Raw genomic sequence first — 22,313 nt, forward strand, 5'->3', positions numbered from 1 at the left:
GTTAGGCCAGGGGTGGGCAAACTTTTTGACTCGCGGGCCGCATTGATATGACAAAATTTACGGGGGGGGCAGACTATATATTTTACACGTAACAGTCCACCTGGTATTATTGTATCTGTAAAGTTGTCATGCAATCTGCTATTATTATTATTATTTTATATTTATATTTAATTATTTTAAAAATAATAAAATATTATAATAATTACAATAAAATTTAAATAATTATTATTATATTATTATTATGTAAAATATGCAAATATAACAATAATATTATATATAATTAATATAATAATTAGCATTAATATAATAATTATAATAATCATAATAGTTCTAATAATAATTATAATAATCTAATAAACTAATAATAATCTAATAATAATAATTATTATTATTATTATGTGCTTGTGTCCCTTTTTTCAGGAGCACTTTGTAAACAACAGACCATGTCAAAAAACGAAATTGATAAAACCATCAAAAGGTTGGTTCAGGCCATGATGCCAGGTTGTATGTTGAGTTTAAATGAAATACTTTGGAAAGATTGGGCGGGCCGTATTCAAACACTTGGCGGGCCGGATGTGGCCCCCGGGCCGTAGTTTGCCCACCCCTGCATTAGCATGTTTTGGAAACCGGAGTACTTGGAGAGAACATGCAAACTCCACACAGAGATAGCCAAGGGTGGGATTGAACTCAGGTCTTCAAGCTGTGAGGTCTGCATGCTAACCACTTGACCGCCGTGCAGCCCTTCTGACGTGTTGTCATGTTTAATATGGTGTTAAGAATATTTCACCGAATGAATTGCAGGGCCTAAACGGCCCCTGTGCCGCACTTTGGACACCAATGACTAAACATGTTTTTGAATTAATTCACATGAGATTCAAGGCGCTTTTTTTTTCTTTTTTTTTGCACTGATGTTAAATGGAGCGGAATGATGCGTTCAGATGCGTCTGCTTTTCAAGTCACACACCTGGCGAAGGCGTGAAGACACGTGTCGTGTATAAATAGTTTATGTTTTTGCGTGAATGACAGCTTGACCCCCCCGTCCCTCCCCAGCACCTACCCTCCTCATCCATTATCCCTGCAGGTGATGAAAAGATGATGATGTTCAGGGGTGTATTTAGTCATTTGGGGGGTCTAAAGTAGTCATTCAGGCACTGCAAGGTGGGCAGCAGCTAGTTACATACTGTTTAATATTCTTAAAAAAACTAATATATTCACCCTCTCACACTGTTAAACATTAAGCACCTTTTGAATGTGTGATTATTGATCTTGAACGGTGATAAACACAGCCAGGAGGTTATGGAGGAGAGGATGAGTAAGCGGAGAAAGCAAAGTAAAGCTTTTAATCTGCAAATGCAGAAGCATAATGTTCATTTAAGCATTAAGGGAAGGTATCTCGCTGGTTGGTATCTTCTTAATGCTCCTAAAACATTGATGAGGGCTGATAACAACAAGGGAACACGCTAATCAAATTATAGAGGGAGGGGGACACAGGCTACATGTGAAGTATATACAGTACAATACAGCTTTACAATATAACTTTATTGATTTAGAAAGTTATGACAATTCCAAGGGCCCATGACAAACTAGGGTCCAAGTACATAAATAATAATAATAATGCTATAATTTTGTGATCTGGTTACGATTTTTTTATATAGTCAGAAAGTGATTAAAACAATCTCTTGTATTTGGTATTAAAAGTCAAAGATCTACATTTCCCAAAAGTAAACTCCAACAGTCTATTGACTCAACACCCCCACGGGAATAAGAAATTGTTTGATCCACTACGGCCTTCAGGGTGCTTCTTACCTGTAAGTCGGTATTTTCAATTTCATTCATTCATTCATTCATTTTCTACCACTTTTGCCTACTAAAATAGTGTCTGGGAGTAAAAAAGGAAAGTATAAACGAAAAGGTTGTCAATATGTAATCCGTTTTTGGCTGTGTGTCGTGGAAATGAACCAGTTAGCTTAATCTCCACAACAAATTAAGCTAGCAACATTTTGTGTTAGCCTACATCTCGCTCCTTTTTAACCAACATTTTTGTCATCGTCATTATATAGGTACAAACAAATGTACATTTAGTTGTACCAGGTATTAAAATTTATCTGTAAACTGAAGAAACAAGGGTGGTGGTGTCAAAGGTTTTTCGATGATTGTATAGACCAGGGGTGGGCAAAACCAAACTTTTTGACTCGCGGGCCGCATTGATATGACAAAATTTACAGGGGGGGGGGGGCAGTCTATATATTTTACATGTAACAGTCCACCTGGTATTATTGTATCTGTAAAATTGTCATGCAATCTGCTATTATTATTTATTATTTTATATTTATATTTAAATATTTTAAAAATAATAAAATATTATAATAATTACAATAAAACTAAAATAATTATTATTATATTATTATTATGTAAAATATGCAAATATAACAATAATATTATATATAATTAATATAATAATTAGCATTAATATAATAATTATAATAATCATAATAGTTCTAATAATAATTATAATAATCTAATAATAATAATAATTATTATTATTATTATTATGTGCTTGTGTCCCTTTTATCAGGAGCACTTTGTAAACAACAGACCATGTCAACAAAACGAAATTGATAAAACCATCAAAAGGTTGGCTCAGGCCATGATGCCAGGTTGTATGTTGAGTTTAAATGAAATACTTTGGAAAGATTGGGCGGGCCGTATTCAAACACTTGGCGGGCCGGATGTGGCCCCCGGGCCGTAGTTTGCCCACCCCTGGGTTAGGCGATACTGCACTTTATTTAAATAAATTCAACTGAGACGTTTTACTCAAGATTACCGAATGATTGTAGTGACAAGTATTAATATTAATGTCATTATTGTTTTTTTACTGCCTCCCTTGAGTGCGTCACTGACAATTATCCTTGGTATCACACGGTCATTATTGGGATCTGGAAATCAAGACCACATGACTATTTATTCCATTCTCCTTTGTGGAGGAATAAGAGCATCATTTAAAATGTGGTGCTGCTTTTCTTCCAGCATCAACTTTGAGTCTTTGAGTAATTTCACAGCTACAACTAAATATTGTAATGAATGAATAAATACAGAATATATGATCCATAATACCATATTAAATGATACATCAATGACTTCACACACTGTGGTTTTCATCCAATAATAGTTATTGAGTTATTTTCAATTGACTGCTGTTTTTCTTGTGTACTATTTGCAAGGGGCTGTAATGTCCAACCGTAGTCCTCGACAGTTGGGATATATTCTTCGGTGTCAGTAACCAACATAGTAACTTCAATTTTCTGACCTTTTCATGCATAAAGACCCAGAAATACCAACCCACAAAGTACAAACCTTTCCAGGACTTTCTGGATTCTCTGTGACTGAACGCTCATATTTCTTCTGCTATTAATAACGTCGTTTCAGAGCAGCATCTTTGTGGGAACAAGGGGGTTCTTTAAGTGATACCCAGTCATGTCCCAATTTCACTCGCTGAGGCAAATATTAAAGGCAAGCATGTAAAATGTGTGTGTGATGACACCAATTCATATTCCCCTCGAGGTATATTCAATGCTAAAAGGATACTGTGTCCATCTTAGGAAGCCTGGGGCACTGAAACCACATCACAATCATTCATTGGCTACGAGTGTAGATCACGAGAACCTTAGTAAAGTCATCTTACATCACCTAAAACTCACTTCTATCTTTTGAATTTGGATTTCTACCTCATGAGACTTTTTTTTATAAGGTGATAGATTTGGTAATGCATTTTCATTATTATATTTGTCATTTAAACCCGTTGGAGAATTTTACATTACGTATTTTCCGGGCTATAAGTCACACTTTTTTTCATAGGTTGGCTGTTCCTGCGACTTATACTCCAGAGCGACTTATAAATGAAAAAAGTGTTTATGTTCCATAAACACTGGACACCTTTTGTGTTCATGTTTATTTTTTGTGTAGCTGAATAACCATTGTGTTAGCATATCTTACCCCTATTCAGCCTGTTCTCTATTCTTTTATTGGTAGAACTTGCCTTCCAAGAGGATGTAATGTCTGTTTTGGTCAAGTAGTTTAGAAAATAAATTACTCGCAAAAAATGCGACTTATCCTCCAGTGTGACTTATGTATGTTTTTTTCTACCTAATTATGCATTTTTGCCCTTGTGCGACTTATACTCTGGATCGACTTATAGTCCAGAAAATACGGTAGTTTGTAAAATAAATTACCTGCAAAAAATGCGACTTATGTATGTTTTTTTCTACCTAATTATGCATTTTTGGCCTTGTGCGACTTATACTCTGGAGCAACTTATAGTCCAGAAAAAACGGTAGTTTGTAAAATAAATGACCTGCAAAAAATGTGACTTATACTCCAGTGCGATCATGTATGTTTTTTTCTACCTAATTATGCATTTTTGGCCTTGTGTGACTTATACTCCAGAGCAACTTATAGTCCAGAAAATACGGTAGTCTGTAAAATAAATTACCCGCAAAAAATGCGACTTGTACTCACAGGGCACATATAGACAAACAACCATTCACACTCACATTCATACCTATGGACAATTCGGAGTCACCAATTAACCTAGCATGTTTTTTAATTTGTTTTCCTATGTTAGCAGTAGCTAAGACAGTCAATCCGGCCTCAAAAGTTACAGTTAATAAATGATCTTGTTAACGGAATTACAACAAACAGTGAGGATTATGTAGCCTCACCTCTAGACTGCTAGCCTTGAGCGCTGGCTTAATAACCAGGCGAAAGGCCACAACAAGACTCCCATTCCATCTGTTCGTATCATTCATTTGTGGCGAATATCGATACATTTTATACTTTAGATGCGTTTAAGTGTTTGAGTTTAAGCCCCATGAAGCGTAGTTTTATGGTTATTGATTCCAATTATCAATTTCTTATCAGGTAACCTTCAGATGACATGACTGGTTATTAAATTCAGTGCACACATTAACAGCAATGCAATGATAACATCTGCAATAGAGGCAAAGGTGCTTCTTTATCTGAAGTATGCTATCTTGTAGTATAAAAGGAATTCCAAGTCTTACAACCAAGAACTTTCCTCAGTATGACAACAGTCGGTGTTGCGGGATTTGCTCTTTTGGTGCTGCTTTCAGCGGCCGGGGCAGTAAAACTACAAAAGTGAGTAACTTTTTTGTGTGGCTTCTACTGGTAAGAAATACTGGCCGATGTACTTAATCATGTTTGGTGTGTCCTACAGAAGAGAGTACAATTACTACAAGTATCATCCCATGTCAGAGGTGAGGATACAGACATGGCATCCACGCAGACAATGACACAGCCTAATAGCTTTTGGTCCAACAGATCTCCGAGTGGATGGTCCAGATGGAAAAGGATCACCCTGACATTGTAACGAGAATAGAGTACGGACGGACCTACGAGTTCAGGACTATTACCTTGCTCAAGGTAAAATAACCTTTTCATGTCACAAACTAGTACAAGACAAACACGGTTGCTCTCCAGATTGGTGTGAATACCGGAGAGAAGAAGAAAGCTATCTGGATGGACTGTGGTATCCACGCCAGGGAATGGATCGCTCCGGCCTTCTGTCAGTACTTTGTCAGACAGGTAATCATTGATGGGACACAGGCGGGAACATTGAATCCATCGGAAGTGGACTGCTGAGTGTTGTCATAGAAGACATTTTGCCTCAGAGAACTCATGAAGCCTTCTGGGAAACGTCTTCTAAGACAACCTGAACTATCCACTTGGGATCGATGAAGTGTCCTGGGAATACCGATATGTTCTTATCGTTTCAGATCCTGCAAACATACAAGACTGACCCAAAAATAGACCAGATGATGAAGAACATGGACTTTTACGTAACCCCGGTGCTCAACATGGACGGATACATCTACTCATGGAGGGACATCACAGTCAGTGTTGCCACGGTTTCACGTTACCTTTCCATCACCAAATAACACAAACAGACATACCCTAAAGCAAGGGGCTCCAAAATGCGGCCTGGGTGCCATTTCTAAAAATACAATTTCATAAAAACACTACAAAATAAAACTTTAACAAGGAAAGAATTCAGAGAAACAAGGCATACATTTGAACAGAATTCTGAAATATTATGTGGAAAAAGGACAAACAATTGTCGTTTTTGCCTACAAGAAGGCAAAATATTACGGCAATAATGTCATAATTACACAAAGAAAATATAAAAGAACAAAGTTTAAATCGCTGTCAATTTTGAAAAATGGGGAAAAAAACTTTAACAAGATAAAATATTAAGAGAAAAAGTCAAAATATTTTGAGTAAAATAGTCATTTTATAGAATATTTTATAGAATAAAGTCCAAATATTATGGGACTGAAATAAGAATCATGAGAATACATTTTATTTAAGAAAGTTGAAATTGTTGGAAAATTGCCAACAAAAAAACAAGACACAGACTAATATTTTTTCCACCTGTATTACAACTACTACATATACTACTACATTTTCTACTGCAGGACAGCAATCTGGATGGACAGATGTATTTCTGTATGGAAGACTGACAGGTGATCAGTCCAACCGGGACAGGTTTTTGATGGTCACCGCATTTGGATGAAGGGAGAAGTTCACCAGGAGATGAGTGAAACAACATTAACTAGCTACTCTGACCCGTTTAGACTCGTCTGTGGAGGAAGAACAGGTCTCCGGGGCCTGCAGGCTGCAACTGTTCTGGGACTGACCTCAACCGGAACTTCAACGCCAACTGGGGCAGTGAGTGTTTATACCATAACAAAAAATATTTCAACGTCACTTAATATTTGTTGAGGTGTGAGCAGGTATTATGTCATGCATTTACGGGATTTTGATTCCTTTCATAGCGGTGGGGGTGTCGTTTGACTGCTGCTCCCAAACCTTCGGCGGCAGAACTCCCGAGTCCGAGCCTGAGACTCAGGCCGTTACCTACTTTGTAGGAAGCAGGAAGGAGGACTTCCTGTGTTTCCTCACCATCCACTCCTACGGCCAGCTGCTCCTGGTTCCCTTTGGGCATCCTAACTTCACTGCCCAAAACTATGAGGAGCTGGTATGTATTTCCTGGGTCATGGTGCCAAGGTCAAAAGAATGTGGGGGTGTGGGTGGGTGGCTACTGTTTCATTATCAGGAACCCTTGCAACACTTCCTGTTGTTGGAAAGGGGACTTGGATGTGAAAACTGGGCCTGGCTCAGCTGGTTTGGTGATGTTAGCACTGAAGGTTGTGGGTTTGATCCTCAGTGGGTAACAGTGCCAAAGGCACGATATAAGTGAATGACCATTAACCAATCAGGTGACCTTTAACGCCTGGTTCTTTAGATGGATGTCGGTTTGGGTGCAGCGGAAGCCATAAAGAAGGTCCACGGAAAGACCTACAGAGTAGGAACCTCACCTGATATATTATGTAAGTAAACATTTGGCTGCTGTTACCCTTGGACTGACATTCCAGTGGAAGTACATTTTAATTATTTTAAAGCATATACCGTTTTTTCCGGACTATAAGTTGCACTTGTTTTCATAGGTTGGCTGTTCCTGCGACTTATACTCCAGAGTGACTTATAAATGAAAAAAGTGTTTATGTTCCATAAACACTGGACACCTTTTGTGTTCATGTTTATTTTTTGTGTAGCTGAATAACCATTGTGTTAGCATATCTTACACCTATTCAGCCTGTTCTCTATTCTTTTATTGTTACAACTTGCCTTCCAAGAGGACGTAATGTCTGTTTTGGTCAAGTAGTTTCAAAAATAAATTACTCGCAAAAAATGCGACTTATACTCCAGTGCGATTTATGTATGTTTTTTTCGACCTAATTATGTATTTTTGGCCTTATGCGACTTATAGTCCAGAAAATACGGTAGTTTGTAAAATAAATTACCTGCAAACAATGCGACTTATCCTCCGGTGCGACTTATGTATGATTTTTCTACCTAATTATACATTTTTGGCCTTGTGCAACTTATACTCTGGAGCAATTTATAGTCCAGAAAATACAATAGTTTGTAAAATAAATTACCCGCAAAACATTTGACTTATACTCCAGTGCGACTTATGTATGTTTTTTTTCTACCTAATTATGCATTTTTGGCCTTGTGCGACTTATACTCCGGAGCGACTTATAGTCCAGAAAATACGGTAATCCCTTAGACCAGGGTTGGGCAAACTTTTTTACCAAAATTGTCCATCGGTTAAGACTCAATATTTGATAGATGCAAACTGTTTTACGTTTATAATTCTAACAGTCCACCTGGAAATATTCATCGGTAAAAGTGTCATACATTCGGTCCCTTTTTTCAGGAGCACTTTAAACATACGATTTTTTACGATAAAACACTGACTATTAAAGAACAGACTACTCGGAAGTCATGTTGCCAGCTTGTATGTTAAAGGTATAAATAGTACTTTGGTGGCAACTGGCGGGCCAGATTCAAATGCTCAGCGGGCCGCATGTGGCCCCCGGGCTGTAGTTTGTCCACCCCTGCCTTAGACCAGGGGTCGGCAACCTTTACTATGAAAAGAGCCATTTTACCCAATGCCCACTGAAGAAAAATAGCCTGGAGCCGCAAAACATATAGTATGTTTAAAACAACATTGGAGGGAATTTGGGGGTATCAAAGTAGTTCAGATAAGAAAAGACGAGTTGGAGTACTCTTGCTAGTATTGGAGATAAACTTACATAAATGGATGTGTAAACTACTGTAAACGTAAAAACAAGTTCCCATGCCGCTGTTTTTAAATTATCTCGAATTTATTTTTTAGATTTGTAGGTAAGTATTACTTGTTTTTCTTCATGTACTGAACTGGATAGCAGTCAGAACTCACTCAGGATGCATTCATGGTCTCAGACAAAGTTGGATTTTTTAAAACTCATTACAAAAGACGTGCATTTTCCCCACTCGGGTGTTAAAAATATTCAAGCATCGCAAAGGGAGCCACAATAAAGAGGCTGAAGAGCCACATGCGGCTCTGGAGCCGCAGGTTGCTGACCCCTGCCTTAGACCAATGGTTCTCAACTTGTTTGGCTGCGGGACCCATTATCACCCCTCAATGTCAAGCACCGACCCAAATTGCGGAAATCTGTTGGGTGTGACACGTCTCTTTTTTCCAGCAGCTATCTGCAACTGTGTGTCAGACTGACGTAAAATCAAGTCTCCACTCACTGGCACCATAGTAAGTTGTGTATTCCAAACCCGGCGATCCACCAGTTGAGAATCATTGCCTTAGACCAGGGGTGGGCAAACTACAGCCCGGGGGCCACATGCGGCCCACCAAGCGCTTGAATCCGGCCTGCCAGTTACTTTCGGAGTACGTCAACTTTTAACATGATGTCTTATTCAGTAAAAAAAATAAAGAAATAAATAAATAACTGTAAAATTAAATGTTGTAGTTTGAGGGAAATGAAAACATATAGTTGATAGTATGACACTTTTACAAATAAAATTAGACTAATAATTCAAGGCAGACTGTTAGAATTATAAGCGTAAAAATTGTGTGTTTTGTTAACAATTTTGTTAACGCAATGCGGCCCACGAGTCAAAAAGTTCACCCACCCCTGCCTTAGACGCTGTAGTTGCACACTGGTTAGTACTGATACCTCACAGCAAGACAGTCCTAATCTGATTTACGATTCCTCTCCTTACGATATGTTCAATTTCAATCTTTCAGATGCCAACTCCGGGTCCTCCAGAGATTGGGCTCGACAACAGGAAATACCCCTCACCTACACCTTTGAGCTGAGAGATGAGGGAAAATATGGCTTTAAGCTTCCTGAGGATCAGATCCAACCCACCTGTGAGGAAGCCTACAGCGGCGCCCTGCACATCATCACCTACGCCCACGACAAAGTCTTTAACCGGGCCGTGCCATCCAGTGGGGCGACACTCTGGACCGTGCTAGTCATGGTAGGCGTCACCAGTATCGTGTGACACCAAAGAATGCACAAATCCATCGGAAGTATTTACATTTCGTTTCAGTTGGGCAAGAGTATGTGAATGTACGACTGATACGTATATTCCAATAAAGATGGGTTGTCTTACTTTTAAATAGAGCGAGTGTGTCTGGTTCCAGCTCACCCGCGACCAGGAAAGGTGCTACAGAAGATGCTGTTGGATGGATGATGCACATTTTTGCTTTCTAGTCCCATTAAAGAGGAAAAAAAGAATTACTTAAAAGTTCCTGTGCCGATGAAGAGCAAGTAGCCTTGTTCTCTCAGATGAACCATCGGGAAAAACATTCTATTTGAAGGACTACGTTGCATGATGATATCCACATAGTGATATCGTTCTTCACAAGCCACACAAGTGTTACAGTGCAAGTTCTACACAGCACACAGGTGAGAAGGTTCCGCACTGAACTGGATAAAAAGGTACTTAAACAGGACAAGAGGTAATTTGTGTAGCTAGGAGAACACATATCTTTATGTCGGGATATACAGTAGCTTGTGGTGTACCTCTGGGGTCAATACTAGAACTAAATGTGTTTATTTTATATGCAAATTACATCTACAAAGTCACAAAACGATAACAGGAAAAATTGAATGAAATTCATTTTCTACTGCTTATCCTCACGAGGGTCGCAAGGGGTGCTGGAGCCTATCCCAGCTGTCTTCAGGCGAGAGGCGGGGTACAACCTAGACTGGTAGCCAGCCAATCACAGGGCACATATATAGACAAACAACCATTCACACTCACATTCATACCTATGGACAATTTGGAGTCACCAATTAACCTAGCATGTTTTTGGAATGTGGGAGGAAACCGAAGTACCCGGAGAAAAACCACGCATGCACGGGGAGAACATGCAAAATCAACACAGAGATGACAAAGAGTGGATTTGAACTCAGGTCTCCTAGCTGTGAGGTCTGTCCGAAATTTGGATATGTCATATTATAAAAATACACAACATAATATGACACGGAACACTTCAATAATGGATAGAGCTAAACGCAAGCGGCACCAAAAATCACTTACTTGTGTTAACGTTTTTTTGTAATTATTACAAATGCATAATTCCTTCACTATCAATTATACTGCATTGAAGAGAAATGCCCACTAAATGGCGCTGTTTTTCTTTATTTCCATATATTGTACACGGTATATATACTGTATATACACAGTATACTGAAGATTTTTCCAAGTCTTTGTTTTATTTTGGGCTACACAAAATTGTAAAAAAAAAATAATTGTGTGATCTTAAGTCATAAGATAAATATCAAATACTTTTTCTTTAACAGTCTGCAATGCTAACCTGGTGGGCTAGGCAGGCTGGCATTCATTTATTACGTATTTGTAAATTATTACCAACTCAGAGAGAAAGAAAAATAAAAACATTTAAAATTAAAAAATGAAAAATATTTTTTCTGACCAAAAATCAGCATATGGCAAATAGACGAGGATGCACTGTAATGATAATCAGTATCGGCACTGGTAATAGGATCAATACCAAAATTTGCTGTATCACCAACACAGAGTTTCTACAAAGTAAAACTGTTGTCATGTGCTCTGAAATCATTTTTTTTTTATATAATATCGATTTTTATTAAAGTATTATTATATATTCTATTTATTATTTTCAAACAAGGAACATATTTCACACAAACAATGTCCCATATATGCTATCACACATCTGTGGCTAGTATTTCTAGTTTGCAGACAATAAAAGGATACACTCCTTCCGTCATTGGGCAGTGTTTCCACCGACACCCGTTTTTACCCGCTCAACCTGCCAGTCGACTAAAGCCCCTCCCTGCTCTCTCAGCCCAACTTCTTATTTCCTGCTGTGGCTCCAAGAAAATCCTCTTCTCGCACGGGTCTCTGGTGCTCCTTCTCCTTCTATTTGCACCATGAGTGGTAAGCTATGGACAGAGGAGCAGTTCAACTGCCCCGTGTGTCTGGATCTCCCCAACGATCCGGTCACCATCCCCTGCGGGCACAGCTACTGCATGGCCTGCATCAAAGACTTCTGGAGCAAGGATGAAGCCAAGGGCATCGTCAGTTGCCCACAGTGCCGCCAGACCTTCTGCCCTCGGCCCTCTCTCTCTAGAAACACCATGCTGGCTGAAGCAGTGGAACAACTCCGCAAAGGAACCCCCAGGTCTGAGGTGTACCAAAGCATACGGGGGGCGTTAAAATCCAAAAAGACTCTTCCCTCCTCGGCCGTGCAGTGCGACCTCTGTAAAGGAGAACAGAGGGCAGCGGTCAAGACCTGCCTGGTGTGCATGAGCTCGTACTGTGACACCCACCTGAAGCAGCACCAGACGACCAAGGCCCTGAAGGACCACGAGCTGATAGCGCCGACAGGAAACTTGGCCGAGAAGATCTGCACGCAGCACAAATATCTCCAGGAGTTTTTCTGTCGCCAGTGCAAGATGTTCATCTGTTGGCTTTGCACTAGCAACCAGCACAAAGGCCACGAGAGCGTGTCCACCAAGGCTGAGCGCATGGAGAAACAGGTAAGGCGGAGAAATGAAGTGAACATTTCTTTATTTATGTAGTGAGAGTATTGTGTATTAGTCTGAGTTACTCTGGTGTCAGAAGTGGGATTACGATGTGAAAGACTGTTTAGCCCATTTTTTTGATACATTACCAATGAATGCCTCATTTGTGCAGTCATCCTGCCTTGTTATTCCGCCGATGTTACACTGGTGTCAGAAGTGGGATTACAATGTGAAAGACTGTTTACCCCATTTTTTGATACTTTACCAATGAAAGCCTCATTTGTGCAAAGTCATCCTGCCTTATTCTGCTGATGTTACACTGGTGTCAGAAGTGGGATTACAATGTGAAAGACTATTTACCCCAGTTTGACACATTACCAATGAAAACCAGATTTGTGCAGTCATCCTGACTTGTTATTTTACCGATGTTGCACTGGTGTCAGAAGTGGGATTACAATGTGAAAGGCTGTTTACACTCACTGTTTGATACATTGAAATACATTGCTATTCCGCCGATGTTGCACTGGTGTCAAAAGTGGGATTACGATGTGAAAACTGTTTACCCCACTGTTTGATACATTACCAATGAAAACCGGATTTGCCCAGTCATCCTGCCTTGTTATTTCGCCGATGTTGCACTGGTGTCAGAAGTGGGATTACGATGTGGAAACTGTTTACCCCACTGTTTGATACATTACCAATGAAAGCCAGATTTGTGCAGTCATCCTGCCTTATTCTACTGATGTTACACTGGTGTCAGAAGTGGGATTACAATGTGAAAGACTATTTACCCCACTTTTTGATACATTACCAATGAAAGTCTCATTTGTGCAGTCATCCTGCCTCGTTATTCCACTGATGCTACACCGGTGTCAGAAGTGGCATTATGATGTGAAAGACTGTTTACCCCATTGTTTGATATGTTACCGATAAAAGCCAGATTTGTGCAGTCATCCTGCTTGTTATTCCGCTGATGTTACACTGGTGTCAGAAGTGGGATTACGATGTGAAAGACTATTTACCCCAGTTTGACACATTACCAATGAAAGCCGGATTTGTGCAGTCATCCTGACTTGTTATTCCGCCGATGTTGCACTGGTGTCAGAAGTGGGATTATGATGTGAAAACTGTTTACCCCACTGTTTGATACATTACCAATGAAAGCCGGAATTGCACTGGTGTCAGAAGTGGGATTACGATGTGAAAGGCTGTTTACCCCACTGTTTAATGCATTACCAATGAAAGACGGATTTGTGCAGTCATCCTGCCTTATTCTGCTGATGTTACACTGGTGTCAGAAGTAGGATTACAATGTGAAAGACTACTTACCCCACTGTTTGATACATTACCAATGAAAGCCAGATTTGCACTGGTGTCAAAAGTAGGATTACAATGTGAAAGACTACTTACCCCACTGTTTGATACATTACCAATGAAAGCCAGATTTGCACTGGTGTCAGAAGTGGGATTACCATGTCAAAGACTGTTTACCCAACTGTTTGATACATTACCAATGAAAGCCGGATTTGTGCAGTCATCCTGCATTGTTATTCTGCTGATGTTGCACTGGTGTCAGAAGTGGGATTACGATGCGAAAACCAGAGGGTGGTACCCTGAACTGGACAGTCCCTGGGTGGGACTGTACCGAGTCCTAGAGATAGTGGATCAGGTTGTTTATGGAGTGCAGTTCTCAGAGTGGGAAAGAAAAGTGGTCCTCCGCCACAACCAACCGGCACCCTACAGCAGGGGGCCGGAACCTCCCTAGTGACCGCAATGCGTGTGTCTTTGTGTGGCATGCAATACTAATCAGCACCAATCAAAGGCTGATTTGTTATTTGGTGTTATGTCATCCCATAACATCGTTATCCTGTCAATGTTACCCTGGTTTCAGAAGTGGGATTACAAGTGTGGGCGCTAGTGCAGTCGCCAAGGCGGGGAGGAAAAGTGGTCCTAGAGCCTTAAAGGAGGGACCGGGACACCATTGAGTGGTACTTGTTGAGTCATCCTGCTGTCAATCATTATTCAGCTGACATCAGAGAGATGTAAGAAGTGGGATTATGACGTAAAAGCCAAAGAGACACGAGAACGACATTAAACTCTCTCTCCACGGAAGTGTAGGCACTCCTAGGCTTTTGCATAGACACCAGCCAGGTTGAACACATTCCGAACGACATTCCGATCCACACGCCTCCATGTAGCCCCGCCCTCTTCTCACTGATGTCAATGCTTCTCTTGTGCAGAAAGTGCTGACTGAAATGATGGCGGAAAATCAGCAGAAGCTCAAAGAGAGACAGCAGGAGCTGAAGGACATGAAGAAGATGATGGACGGCATGAAGGTGGCGGCGTTGTATCGTAAACAGCTAGAAATACAGTACTGGGTTACTCTTTGTACTTTGTATACTCAAGAACAAGTACTCAAGTGCAAAGTGTAATTAAAAAAATGACTAAAGTAAAGAACAAATTAGTACAAGTTGAAAGTACAGGTAGAACGCTTTAACAACATATTTATATGTACTCAAGTACAAAGTATAACTAAAAAAAATACTGCAAGTATATAACATAATGGTACAAGTTGGTAAAGGTGAACTGGACTGCTCTTTAACAATTTTGACTTGTACTTTTATGTTGTTTATACTTACAGTAGTCTACAGTCTATACAGTAGTACTTAGTAGTACTTAAGTATAGACAGTAAAAGTTCAAGTCAAAAGTACATGTAAAAGTGTTGTTAAAAGGTATACCTCAGTAGTCCTTAAACATACAATGTAAAAGTAAAAGACAAAAGTACATCTAAAAGTGTCACTACTTGGATTTTTATTTTCTATACTTTGGTCATTTTTTTGTACTCAAGTATAAATGTAAAGTATGAGAAAGTAAAGTGTTTTTCTACACTTTAGCAATGTTTTTCGACTCAAGTACACGTGTACTTCGGTGCAGAAAATAAAAGTACAAGTCAAAAGTAAATTTTTAGTTATCATCTTTTGTACTACAACATATAAAGTCAAAGTACATGGGGTCAACTTGACTACTCTAACAGCAGTTTTACTTTTGACTTGTACTTGACTTTTCTCAAGTACAAGTAACTGGTACTCGCATACAAAGTATGATGACTAAATATAAGTATAGGGAACTCAGAACCTAAAAGAACACATTAAATAGACTTCTGACATGTACTTTTACCTTATTTTGTATTCTCAAGTACAGTAAGTAAAACTACAAATGTACTCGCTGTGACTTTGAGCAGCGCTCCACAGACCGCGTCCACAGCGACTCCGAGAAGGTGCTGCTGGAGCTGCAGCGATCAGTGGAGAGACTGCAGGAGCTGTTGGAGGAGGTGCTGGAGGAGGTCGGCCGGGAGAAGATGGGCCAGGCTCAGGAGGTGACGGAGAGCCTCGAGGCAGAGATTAAGGAGCTGAAGAAGAGGGACACTCAGATGAAGGACCTCACTCAATGCGAAGACCACATCTACTACCTGCAGGTTAGAGGAGTTCCGTCCATGAGGTGATGTTCTGCTGAAAGCCATTTGAGGTCCACAGTTCCTTTTTAGACGTGTGAGAGCATGTGCAGTCCACTGGAATCGGGAGACCTTCCAGCTGTGCAGGTAAACCATGAAGCTTCCTTTGAGCCTGTCAGGGATGCCATCCTGGATCTGAGGGATCGAGTGGAGGAGCTCTGCAACCAGGAGCTCAGCAAGATTAACAAAAAAGGTTTGGTTTGGCCTCTAAAAATATCATTCTTAATAAAATCATGTCAAATGAGGGATTCAAATGAGGTGGATATATTTGAAACTTTGAAAAAATCAATTATAAACTAAATATAATTATTTATTATATATTAATTATATACTCAAAATGTATATATATAAAACATTTTGGATAATTATTTATTATAATATTTATTATTATTTATTTATTATTACAGTTGTATTATTATATATTATTTATTGTATAATTGTATATATATATATTTTATTATATATTATTTATTATATACTCAATAAAATGTTAAATATATATATATATAATTAATAATATATAATAGAATTGATAATAATACTGATAATAAACTATATATATACACATTTAACATTTTATTGAGTATAAAATAAACAATATATAATAAATCACCACTGATGTCTGATATATATTTATATATATAAAATGAATAATATATAATAAAATTGATAATAAAACTATATATATATATATATACATATATACATTTAACATTTTATTGAGTATATATTAAACAATATATAATAAATATAGTATAATTAATAACTGTAATAATAAATAAATAATTATTATTACTTTTATTATTTATTATATTATGTATTATATACTATATAGTATATATATAGCATTTTATTGAGTCAAAATGTTAAATATATATAACATATATATAACACTTTATTGAGTATATAATAAATAATATTTAATAAATAATAAAACTAATAATAAATATTATAATATATATATAATATATAACTAATTATCTATTTCACCCTGTTTGTCTTTGCTTTTTCCAGTCAATGAGACAACTTTATTCACACTGGGCAATGGTAAGATTAGTTTTATTTGTTATGAATATAGTATTTTTTTGACATACAGTCGCAGTAGTGATATATATGTTGTTTTTTTCATCCAGCCCATCGCAATACCAGAGGCGGCCTTTTGAAATGTGAGTTTTTTTGGTCCGCTTGTTAAAAAAAAAAACACAAAATATGTCCCAAAAATGTAAGAACTTTTTTTAAGCACATTTCTCCACCAGTGTTTTCTGCATTGGGGCCACGGAACTCGAACAACCGCTCTGCAGGTACCACCGACATGCACGTCCATTCGCATTCATGCATCATAATGACGCTAAATGATCTTCATCAAACCGCTTGTTTTGTAGGCTCTTCCCCAGGCCTCTCGGTGACATCACGAAATGCAGAAAGACGAGGACTGGGTATGGACGTCCATCGTACACGCTGCGGGCAGACATGGAAAAAAGTGCAACATGTTCCTGTATACAATTTCAGGCATCCGGGGGCCAGACGTGAGGAGCAGGGACACGCCGAGAGGTGAGCATGGAAGGTGTACAGAAGCTCAAACGTGTCATTGGCGCCAACTATGACAGATGCATTTTTCCCATCCTGTTGCAGAGGTCGCTCCGAGGTCACCGAGACTGTGGGGCCGACAGAGGCGAGACGAGCAAGAGTCGGGTATGTTCACGCTTCTAATCCGAGAGTCCTCTAGATAAAACGGGTTCCTCTGTAATGAGCAATTAAGAGAAACAACCGGAGGTGCTTGATGGTAGTCGAAACCAGAAGGCGGTCGGTGTCTGTCGTGGAAGAACCAAAACCAGAACATGGTGGTGGACATCAGTGGTGAGGGACACAGTGAAGCTGAAGGAGGAGTACTTTTCGGCCTTTTTCGTCCATGGGACTTCGGATTTTGGATCAGCATCGGTCATCTTAGGAGGGGATGGTGTGCTGCTGACTTCAACTGGAGATGTATTGGACCGATAAAGTAATATTTGGAAGTCTCGAAGAGAAAGCAGTGCCTGGGGAATCTACAGTATGGTCTGCTACAGTATTTCTGGGGCTGAGGTTGTAGAGGTGGTCAAAGAGCTCCTGGGTAGGTGAGATCTGCCCAAAGTTCCTTAAGGCCCTGGATGCTGCAGTTCCCCTCTGAGGTTATTCTTATGGGGCTACAGTATCTCAATGATACACTGTGATGTATTTTTAAATGGGGTTTATTGTTTGATTCATTTTATCCTGGTCAGCAGTGAAAGAAGACAACCTTCGACTCACCCCGAGACCCAGCCCGACTCCAAGCAGGAGAGAGTCCCCATCCCTGTGGAGTCGGTCCAGTCAGAGTCAGGATGTCTCTTCTATGCCTTCTCAAACTCCAGTCAGCCCGAATGGGACTCTTGCACCAGTTTCTTCTTTGGCTCCTCCGCCAGCTTCCACTGGAGGTAAACACACGTTGTTGCGTTTCTGAGCAGCCATAACAAACATTCATTCCAGCTTTTAGTCGGATGGCATCCATCAGCAGCATTTTCCGCTCCCGCCGTGGCAACGGGCATGTCACCACCACGCCATCTGCAGGCATGCATGCGCTCGGACACCATTCTCGCTCATACGGCCTTATCGTACTTTTGTAACGAACGCTCCTTTTCAACAGGGGGGATGCCGACTCTTTCTGAAACACCGACACAGGGTAAGACTGCTACCCAAAAACCACTTCCATCATTTGGATGATCTGACCTCTGAACCGCACGTTGTCTTTGCAGTCAACCCCAGTCTGTTCTTGGACACGCCCACAACCACGAATCATGCTCCCGCTTTCCCCGCACGTGAGTAACAGGCACTCCTACACGTGCATGCAGCGGAGCCAACTGTGTTGCAATTAACACCGTTTGATATTCACCTGTCAGTGAGGGAGATCAACATCGACAGCATCCAGGCTGCAGAACCGAGAACAAGAGAGGAGTTCCTACAATGTGAGTCAAGTTGCCGTCTTATCCACAATACGTAAACCTACAAGCATACATTCAATCCATTTTAGGCCCAGTTTTGGTAGACATTTGGCCAGGATTAAATACAGTGCTGTTACGGTCCGCTTGCATTGGTGCCAAGTGCGGCACTGATCTACCAGATTCAATAAAGGTCCAGTTTTGATATTTTTTATTTCCTGTAAGTGCAAATCCAACATAGATACATTAACAAATTATTAGAATCAACATTTCAATTTTTTCTTGTTATTTTGTGTATTTTTAAAATATGCCAAATGCACTTTGGAAACCACTGATTTATTTTTTACACAAAGTCCAATTCATTCATTCATTCATTCATTTTCTACCGCTTATCCTCACGAGGGTCGCGGGCGTTCTGGAGCCTATCCCAGATGTCTTCGGGCGAGAGGCGGGGTACACCCTGGACTGGTGGCCAGCCAATCACAGGGCACATATAGACAAACAACCATTCACACTCACATTCATACCTATGGACAATTTGGAGTCGCCAATTAACCTAGCATGTTTTTGGAATGTGGGAGGAAACCGGAGTACCCGGAGAAAACCCACGAATGCACGGGAAGAACGTGCAAACTCCACACAGATAATGGCCGAGAGTGGAATTGAACTCGGGTCCCCTAGCTGTGGGGCCTGCACGCTAACCACTCTCCACCATGCAGCCCCTATTTAGTTTTCTACTATACAATTTAAAAATGAGCAAATAAAATCCAAAGTGTCTAAACTGTGGCCCATAGCTCATTTTCTATTGGTGAAAAAAAACATCAAAAATAACAGGTATAGTATATGAAGAGCTTGCAACCAAAAGGCGCTAAATCCAATTTTCACTAAGTTGCATGTTTTTCATGAGTTTAATAGACCTCTGTCATGTGTATCCAAATCACATATTTTGGTCTTGAAATCATTTTAAAAAATATGAAAAAAAGTGATATGAAATTTATGCTTTCAACCAAAAGGCGCTATTTCCATTTCAGATTTCAACCAAAAGGAGCTAAATCCCTTTCTTTATTCTTTATTCTGATTGGCCCAAGTTTCCCATCTATTGATAATCTGACCAATCAGAGAGAAGAATACAATTGGCACTGCACATACAGAAAGCCAGTATCAGTGCGCATCCTGTTTTGTTTGTGTACATTAAGTACACAAACAGTAATTGTTATTTTTCATGTGTCGCTCTACTGCATCCTACAGGTTGAATGCACCTGCAATGTATGACATGTCTTGTACCATTGTCTTATATAATTGGGTATGTTGAGTTGTGTTAAAGCTGATCATCATGGAATGTGGATGATGTTAATGTGTGCTATAATATCTTAACAAAATTTTATCAGTAACCGTGTACTAGTGGTAGGTTATAACATTTTGTTTCTGTAATGTTTGAAGGTGAACGAGTGCATGTGTGTGTGTGTGGGGGGGGGGGGGGGGGGGGTGGGTGTGGGGGGGTGTATTGTATGTTGAGAATGGCTTCTGTGTTGTAATTATTTTATTAGTATAGAACATTAAAGCACCTTACATTCTTTTACAACAATGCCATTGAAGAAGTTAAAGGTGACTCCAAATTTATTTCAGCCAAAAGGCGCTAAATCCATCATTTCAGCCAAAAGGCGCTAAATCCGAAAAAAAAAATTGAATTAAAAAATATATATAAAATACATGGTGTGTGCAGGATTTTTATAGCATGCATTTCTATGACCTATATTGATAGCTCTTTCATTTGCAATATAGAATTGATGACCAAATAGATTGATATGTGCGTAATTAAAAATCATTGATTTTCTCGAAATCAGTCAAAATGGATTTAGCGCCTTTTGGTTGCAAGCTCTTCATATATTAGTCATACATGTGTGATATATGTGCATGTTTTGTAGAAGGAACCTTAAAAACTCACTCTTTTCACTCTTTGTAGACTCTGTCAACTTCACCCTTGACCCCAACTCCGCCCACCGTCGTCTGGTTCTCTCCGAAGGCAACACCAAAGCCACCCTGCAGGCGGCAGTGGAGCCCTACCCGGACACCCCTCAGCGTTTTGATGGCTGGACTCAGGTGATGTGCGGCAGCCCGCTGTATTCCCAGCGCTCCTACTGGGAGGTGGAGTGGCGAGGCCGAGGCTCCTCGATGGGTGTGGCGTACGGCTCGCTCAGCAGGAAGGGCACAGACGCCAGGGCTGGAATGGGCTACAATGCCCAGTCCTGGACCCTGGAGCTCTCAGACTCCTGTTGCTTAGCTTTGCATGACAACGAGAAGAGAGACATACCGGTGATCTACTCCCCCCGTGTGGGCATCTACGTGGACCTGTCAATGGGAACGTTGGGGTTCTACGGCGTGGCTGAGAACATGACGCACCTTCACACCTTCCGGGCAAACTTTACCCAGCCACTCTATGCCGTCTTCGGGGTGGGGAGTGGCGTCGGAGTGGGTATGGACTTTGCGCTTGGACAGTTCAACTCCACCTCAGACAGCATCAAGCTGTGTCCCATGTAAGGACACGTCATGGATAGAGACCATGACTGAAGTTCAAACGATACATTTACAGTGGAAAAAAGCAAACTTTGTCCAGAAACATGAGAGAATGGGTAATAATAAGGATTTTTGTTTGTTGACATGGTTTTCTGTCATTAGTGGACATTGGATTGCAACTGCAAAATAACCTGTCATGGGGCCAAATAAAGGTGCAAGTAGTGGCAATTGGACAAAGGAGGTATAAGACACCCCATTCCATCCCATCCACCTTCTACGCTACTCACCATCTACACAAACAGTCTTCAATAAAAGTAAAAGTCATGATAAATGTTCATTCGTCCATCTCGTTCATCATTTTTGAATTATTTCACATTGTTTTCTGCAATTATTCTCCATTAAATGGATTTTTAGCTCTGATTTTTGGGATTCTGGAACAGGTTGTTAGCGATCCAGATCATAAAGCATCTCCGCACAGATCCAATATTTATTTTCCTCTGCTTTATTGTTAAAAAGAAACAAGTCATTAATCAGCCCGTTTACAGAAAATTGTGCCATAATAAGCTCTAACCATGTGACAAAAACACACAAATCCAACAACTTCCACGGCTGTGTCTCAATTGGTGCACTTGTGTACTTACACTTGGTCTTTTGAGTGCATAAGTGTCGTCATACTGAGAAGTGGGGTGAAATGCGGTGGTCAAAATGTGTAATGATGGACACTTACCACACCCAATAGTCGCCACCTTGGCAATGTAACAAAAGGGGAGGGACTAACTTGAAATGAAGTCGGCTCAGGATCAACCTGTAGCGCTGGAAAATAGCGAACAAAAAAAGATAAATATGTACAAGGACAATAATGTGCGGTCAGGGGAAGCATTATTTAAAAAATATATATTATT

General features: G+C 39.9%; 2 protein-coding genes across 3 annotated transcripts; both read left to right on the top strand.

Annotated features, from left to right (window-relative positions):
- The first annotated feature begins 4,759 nt into the window (after positions 1-4,759).
- Positions 4,760-10,154, top strand: LOC131104905 (carboxypeptidase O-like). The gene is made up of 9 exons (XM_058052566.2): positions 4,760-5,154; positions 5,234-5,273; positions 5,338-5,439; positions 5,497-5,601; positions 5,793-5,909; positions 6,651-6,744; positions 6,852-7,054; positions 7,322-7,406; positions 9,668-10,154. The coding sequence occupies exons 1-9, from the start codon at positions 5,081-5,083 to the stop codon at positions 9,925-9,927; spliced, it is 1,080 nt and encodes a 359-aa protein (XP_057908549.2). The 5' UTR covers positions 4,760-5,080; the 3' UTR covers positions 9,928-10,154.
- A 1,673-nt stretch (positions 10,155-11,827) lies between these two features.
- Positions 11,828-21,539, top strand: trim25l (tripartite motif containing 25, like). 2 transcript variants are annotated; one of them, XM_078796604.1, is made up of 16 exons: positions 11,828-12,452; positions 14,678-14,773; positions 15,680-15,913; positions 15,983-16,142; positions 16,964-16,996; positions 17,083-17,115; positions 17,206-17,250; positions 17,332-17,385; positions 17,459-17,500; positions 17,582-17,641; positions 18,205-18,396; positions 18,449-18,529; positions 18,606-18,641; positions 18,715-18,777; positions 18,859-18,924; positions 20,861-21,539. In XM_078796604.1, exons 1-16 carry the CDS (start codon positions 11,844-11,846, stop codon positions 21,433-21,435), a joined length of 2,379 nt encoding a protein of 792 aa, XP_078652730.1. In that variant the 5' UTR covers positions 11,828-11,843; the 3' UTR covers positions 21,436-21,539. The 2 variants fall into 2 exon arrangements, with proteins under 2 accessions (XP_078652730.1, XP_078652731.1); XM_078796605.1 differs by having other exon boundaries at positions 18,208-18,396.
- Positions 21,540-22,313: the final 774 nt, after the last annotated feature.

This window comes from Doryrhamphus excisus, linkage group LG15 (assembly GCF_037039965.1).
Source record: "Doryrhamphus excisus strain RoL-2023G ecotype Guam linkage group LG15, RoL_Dexc_Guam_v1.1, whole genome shotgun sequence".
In the NCBI taxonomy this organism is placed as follows: Eukaryota; Metazoa; Chordata; class Actinopteri; order Syngnathiformes; family Syngnathidae; genus Doryrhamphus; species Doryrhamphus excisus.

Bases quoted from the DNA above. Each gene is read 5' to 3' on its own strand.
- trim25l (XM_078796604.1), top strand. From the start codon at position 11,844: ATGAGTGGTAAGCTATGGACAGAGGAGCAGTTCAACTGCCCCGTGTGT. The intron at 17,501-17,581 runs GTGAGCATGGAA...ATCCTGTTGCAG, and splicing joins GAGCAGGGACACGCCGAGAG to AGGTCGCTCCGAGGTCACCG. The intron at 18,778-18,858 runs GTGAGTAACAGG...TTCACCTGTCAG, and splicing joins TGCTCCCGCTTTCCCCGCAC to TGAGGGAGATCAACATCGAC.
- LOC131104905 (XM_058052566.2), top strand. From the start codon at position 5,081: ATGACAACAGTCGGTGTTGCGGGATTTGCTCTTTTGGTGCTGCTTTCA. The intron at 5,274-5,337 runs GTGAGGATACAG...TTGGTCCAACAG, and splicing joins AGTATCATCCCATGTCAGAG to ATCTCCGAGTGGATGGTCCA. The intron at 5,440-5,496 runs GTAAAATAACCT...GTTGCTCTCCAG, and splicing joins GGACTATTACCTTGCTCAAG to ATTGGTGTGAATACCGGAGA.